At 39.8% G+C, this 6,000-nt stretch overlaps 1 protein-coding gene across 1 annotated transcript; it reads right to left on the reverse strand.

Moving 5' to 3' along the window:
* Positions 1–3,056: 3,056 nt before the first annotated feature.
* LOC103649608 (ATP-dependent RNA helicase has1-like) lies at positions 3,057–4,366 on the reverse strand. The gene is made up of 4 exons (XM_020550659.3): positions 3,836–4,366; positions 3,682–3,759; positions 3,407–3,603; positions 3,057–3,332 (listed from the first exon to the last, which is right to left on the reverse strand). Exons 1-4 carry the CDS (start codon positions 3,852–3,854, stop codon positions 3,243–3,245), a joined length of 384 nt encoding a protein of 127 aa, XP_020406248.1. The 5' UTR covers positions 3,855–4,366; the 3' UTR covers positions 3,057–3,242.
* Positions 4,367–6,000: the final 1,634 nt, after the last annotated feature.

Below are 6,000 nucleotides of genomic sequence, written 5' to 3' on the forward strand. Positions count from 1 at the left end.
AAGAAAACCGTCACTATAAATCAATGCCACTAGAAATCATTTTTATCCTTTTTTGAGTTTTTTCAAACGAGCTTGGATGATTAAATTATCAAAATAAAAGTTGTAGATCTAAAAAATTACGAAACTTTGTAGTTGACAAGTTTTTAATTTGAAACCATCTAGACTAAAAAATTGCATTAAAATTTATTAAATCCAAAATGAAAATTTTGCAAACGGCCTTGAATGGAAAATGTATCAAAACAAAAGTTGTAGAACTTCAAAAGTTATTCAACTTTGTAGTTGACAACTTTTTTTTGTTTGAATTCATTTACGTAATCAAATACTCAATTTACGCTCAGTTATTTATAATATGCGGGCAACATAATTGTAACCTGAGCACAATACATGTCATAGATGGAGTGGTATGGGAGGCTTCACGCGAGGGTGAGGTTTGGTGGGTTCTCAATTCCCGGCCGCCGTGTAGCTGTGCTTTTTCTAAAAAGATGGGCGAGAGCTCCCTGAATTAATTTTTTTTTCTATTTTAAAACTCATTATATGTTTTCTGGAAATTATTACCGAAATTTATTAGTAATAACGGTTTTATTACGTTGATCATAAGTGGAAATCGATTTTCAATGAAGGTTTTGAATTAATCGTCCGTGAAAACTAGTATTTCTAATATCCCCTAGCACTGTCTAGTATAAATACGTTCACAACCGTCTTTATAGAGCTTCTATGTACTACTGTTGGGAAAATCAAGTATGCATATACATGCCATTCTTGTTAGCCTTTGTTAGGTCAACTTCGAATTTGTGTTTGTTAATCTTGGTAATTGACGTTATCCGAATGGTTTGATGGCGATGAGGAGTTTGATACCCTTTTTAGTCAAATGAGAGTATGTGCCAGTGGCGGACTTACCGTCCAGGCACCACAGGCGGTGGCCTGGGCTGCCTCGGCTGCGACAATGGACAGAAGCAAGCAAACATCATACCCACAAGCAAGCAAGCAGAGCAGCAAAGGGTCTAGGCACAGGCGTAGAGTATAACAGTGTAATTTCGCCTAGGCTGTCTTCAAATCCTGGGTCCGCCACTGGTATGTGCTTGTGATCGGCATCACCTATATAACTCGGTGATCAAAAGTTTAATAGTTACATTATAGAGAGCTTGTTCATTGTAGTATGACTGTAATAAAAAAACGAACGGCTTGCGGACGGCCGGATGTAATTACATTATAAATGATCGTGGGTGGAGTGGTGAAGAATCGGCCCCTAGACACCACTTGGCTCTAGCGTGAATCGAGGGTGAGCGACAACTTCTTACGAATCGGCCCTATAGACACCACTAGGTGAGTGCCCGTGCGTTGCAACGGGACCACTACATTGCAACCTTTAAGTACAAGGATTTTCCACTTGCAACGGGGCCAGAAGCTCCAATGTCTAGGAACAATTCAGAAGAGGCACAAATCAGAAAGTGGATCGAGTCCTTCAGAAGGGCAACAAATTATTGGTTAGGTTGCTTCTTGCTTGTGAAATTGATCGAAAAGCAAAGAAGGGCATTGACTCGAGACAATAGGTAGGCGAGGCAGAGCGTTGAGTGGCCCCGCGAACGTCTGCATTAGAGCTCAGTAGACGTTATCCTCGTGCTACAAAGTGTGCCTATCATGTTCCCGTATATTATATATACGCAGTAGCTAGCCATGTATGATGGATGGAGAGTTGTTCAGACGCCGCGCCCAATCACATCATCGTATCCTGCGTAGCACTTGCGTACGTGCGCATCGGCCGGCCGAGGTCGACGTGAGGTGAACTGTACCGGCCCTAGGCAGCTCTCTAGCTCGCTCGATCGATCGCTCCATCGATGGATCCAGGAATTGGATGTGTGTTTCTCTTTCTCTTTCTCGGACTACTGTGAACTGCTCACCGCGCGTCGTCCTGTCACGATAACAACCAGCTGACTCGAGGGACGCAGAACGGGCGGCGTGCAGGTGCATGCAGCAGCCAGATGCAGTGCCGTGTGAGGTCCTGTCTGTCTATCTGGGGGGATTTCTTCGGTGCAGCGCGCGCGCGTTGTACTCCTCTGCGCGGCTGCTTTCTGCCTGCTCATCGGATCGCCCCAGATTTCAGAATATCATATCATGCGCCACGAATCCGAATCCGGGTGACGGAAGGCGCATGTTGTAACAATTAATTTGCTGACGGGTGACGGCCTGCATGCCTTCATGCGAACACTCACGAAGAAGAGGACCATGATCTCCTCGTCATAAACAAAGGACCATGATCTCAGCTACCACAAAATTAAGCTAGTTGGATGCACGTGCTTGCTACGGAATTTTAAACATATCAGTTCCATTGTCATAAACAAAGTGATGGATGTCCTCGTCGTTAGCCATTTTCTATAGATTCTAGAACAAAAACAAGAAGAGGAGACAAAAGGTAAAATCAGTAACAAAATATTTATCTCAAAAGAAAACAAATAATGCTTGGTATTAACCAGATAACTACATTTTTAGCAAAGGAAACATGACAAAACACTCTCGACGACTATCAACCGAGACACATAGGACATTGGATCACCTCTATTTTCAGATTTAACAACGGATTTAGGTCAATCTTGTCTGTCTTGACACTCATTTAGATCTATAGAACCAATACCATGCTATGTAGGGACCAACCAGTGGCACTCCATTACCCAAGAATTGAATAATAACTAATCTGTCCTTAAATATGCATTTTATCAAACACCTAAACTACGAGAAGTGGTAAGCTAGTAGCTCATAGCAATTGATAAGCACTTCTCACCTACAAAACAATGATAAACACATCCTCAATCTCATTTTCGCCTCTTCCCCATCCCAAATCAGCAAACTTCTCATCATAGATCCTAGTGATTTTCACACTCTTTATGCATATAGACAATTTAAATAATAGACAAGTCAGTTTTTCCAAATGAGCAGCCTATGCACACTTGAACAGTTAAACTACAATCGTTTCAAAAATGTGATATTGTGGGAGATGAGTTTTTTCAACTTTAATGGAAACCTGCACGAGTATACAAAGGATGATACTAACCATCTAGATATGAAACATGTCACTATACCCCATATTTTGAAATAAACTAATGGTATTTTACATGGTTCCCTAAAACCCCTAAATATCATTTTTTGTATAATCACGAGAAGCATCCACCAAAAAAGGCAGGGGCGACATAATCTAGATCTTGAAGAATGCTCTTCTTCTTTTTCTAGTAGCCTGGCTCTTCTCAATTTTAGGATAGCACCTGCTCACCTCTTGGTGGCTTGGGGTCGAGGAGCGCGAACTCAGCGAGCTTGTCGTCGGGCATGACCTTTTTGGTACTCTGTAATCATACACGAATATTTAACACACCCTAGGAATTTGGAAAAAAAATGATACTAACGAGAAAGTCTTTACCTTTAGCTCTTTGTATTTGAAACTACCGGTATTTTGCAGATGGTCCAAAAGCCTGTCCAGTGTGACAATTAAGATATTGATCCCTTCTGTGAGATGGTTGGTGTCGCTTCTCATGTTAGTGCCACCAATTACATATCCAAGAGTCTGCGAGTGATACTCATGATTGGACAAGCACTCCACGGCTGTGGATTCTTGATCTTCAGTAGAAAAAGTTTACCTGATCATATTTTGAACTACATGGTTATCTACCAATTGATGCTCATGATTGGACATACCAGCCACAGTAGTGGGAGTTTTAAGACCATCCACCAAGGAAGATTGTTGTTCCTCCATATTTGCATCTTGTATGTTTTCTGCAGGGTTGAGAGTCAGAGTTAGACATATTGGTATTAGCATTTGTACCTCACTAAAATATCATAAAAGGATCACCTGTTTCAGTTTCAGTCATAGCCTCGAACACAATTAATAGTTCACTGTAATTCACTAAGCATGTACTCAATTTTCAGGGTTAGATTTTTAATAGTTCACTGTAATTCACTATTCCAATCACTGTTAGATGTTTCACTAACGATTGAGTACACTAAGCATGTAACAGTGAACTATAATTAATAGTTAGTGAATTAATTTGTCAGCGAGCCTTTGAGTACATGTTTAATAGTTCACTGTAATATCATAAAAGTATAATTCACTAATCACGGCGCGAAACAAGGCATCAAACACTATCAGTTTATAATTCACTAACGATTGAAATAGTTCACTGTTACGCAAAACATCTAATATAATTAATTGAAATATCAAGTGGTGTGATCAAAGCTAAAACTTAGCAAAGAAAGAGGTTAAAACCAAATAGTGAACTGAGACACCATAAGCTTCATGTTTGATTTGTGATTAATGATTAATATGGTTCATACAGGAGGGGTGAAGAATTAGATAAAAATGAATGGATAAAATAAGTAAAAGGAGTTCCATTTGTGGGCTTACAATCCCGTCGAACAGTTCGCCCCCATTGACAAGCTGAAGCACCATGTAAATCTTGGTCTTGCTAGCAGCGATCTGAATCATGAAGTAGTAAAAACATGATCAGTTACAATACATATCATAGATGACAGGTTGAGCTCAAAAGGATAATGCAATTTTGGATCTGCAATAGTTGCATCCCAGACCTATAATTGGAAAGAAAATGAGATGAAGATAGATGGTAACTTTAAAGCTGCACATGATATTCACTCATTCAGAACAAAACATAGCAAGTTTGTGATGCCTTTAGAAAAAATCTTGTTAATATCGGATTAGTAATCGCAACATCAATTTATATATGTTCCTGATCACAGATACAGAGATCAACGCCTCTTGCAGGGCGCTAGCTACAACAGTTGCTATGAAATCTCTTCGTTCAAAAGCTTCCTGAAACTTGGTAGAAATTGTATTAGAAACTCTGGTAAAGTCAGCATCACTAAATGAAGACTGGGAGCCAATAAAGTAAAACTACAATTGCTTACCTTGCTTATTTTTGTGAGTTTATCAGAAAGTACATCCAAAGGAATGCTGCCATCAGTCCATTTAGGACAGTGAAAATGTGATTTTTGGAGTTGTGGTCTTTGCCTTTATTGAGGTAGGGGGTTCATATTCTTTCGAGGCTGGATGGACCTCTCGTCAATAGACGAATCACTGTTATTGGATTGTTCCATTGTAGCATCGCTTAGCCGCCTCAACATTGCTTCCTGATGATATAGACAAAGAAGAAATGTTTACTGCACATGAACAAACACATTATGCTATACACTACAAGGACACAACTCTCTGTTGTACATAGGCAAAATGGTTACACAACCATGCTACTGAAATGGGTGACATCAATCTTACTGTTAATTTGAACTGTGCCAGTAAAAGTCAGCTTTCATACTGCAGGAGCAAAATGCAGTGTGCAATATCCCTACTTTCACTGCACGGAATCAAATGTTAGTTGCTGCAATGCAAGGAGCACTGGTCCCTCAAAAGGTTTTTAGGTTCCTTAAAAGCATATATTTCTGCACGGTAGCCATGTTCCTTTTATGTTGTCTTTCATCAAATTCTACCTGACATGGGGTTCTTCTTTCAAATGTTTAGATTCCTTCACGGATCAATGATAATAAAAGTGAGGGTCCTATTAGCCATCCTTCTGATGTACAAACTCAACCAAATTCAGCTGGTAATGGTGTTGGTGTGAAACCACGAGTAAGGGCTCGTCGTGGACAAGCAACTGATCCTCATAGTATTGTTGAACGAGTGAGGTTTTTATTTATGAGATCAGTCCACTTAAGGGCAAACTGAAGAGTTGCATAATGTCGACGCCTCCTATGTCGACGCAAAGGATGCAATTCAAAATGGATCACCTAGCAAGCTACCCAGTTAGACTCACGACAAGCAAACATACTAAACAAACCTTGCTACTAAAGATATGCCAACTACACCTATTTAGGATATTTTTTATTATGAGAAATGATGTTTTCTTTCTTAAATGTTCATCATGTCTGTAGCGTGGAGTTACAATTTCTTAAAATAAATGCAATATCTGCTGCATTTGGAAATGCACACCATTGCACAGGCAATTCCTC

Source organism: Zea mays, chromosome 3 (assembly GCF_902167145.1).
Source record: "Zea mays cultivar B73 chromosome 3, Zm-B73-REFERENCE-NAM-5.0, whole genome shotgun sequence".
Classification (NCBI taxonomy): domain Eukaryota; kingdom Viridiplantae; phylum Streptophyta; class Magnoliopsida; order Poales; family Poaceae; genus Zea; species Zea mays.

Coding starts and splice junctions, on each gene's coding strand:
- LOC103649608 (XM_020550659.3), bottom strand. Junction 3,604..3,681: donor AACTCCCACTACTGTGGCTG/GTATGTCCAATC, acceptor TTTCTACTGAAG/ATCAAGAATCCACAGCCGTG. Junction 3,333..3,406: donor TCAAATACAAAGAGCTAAAG/GTAAAGACTTTC, acceptor GTATGATTACAG/AGTACCAAAAAGGTCATGCC.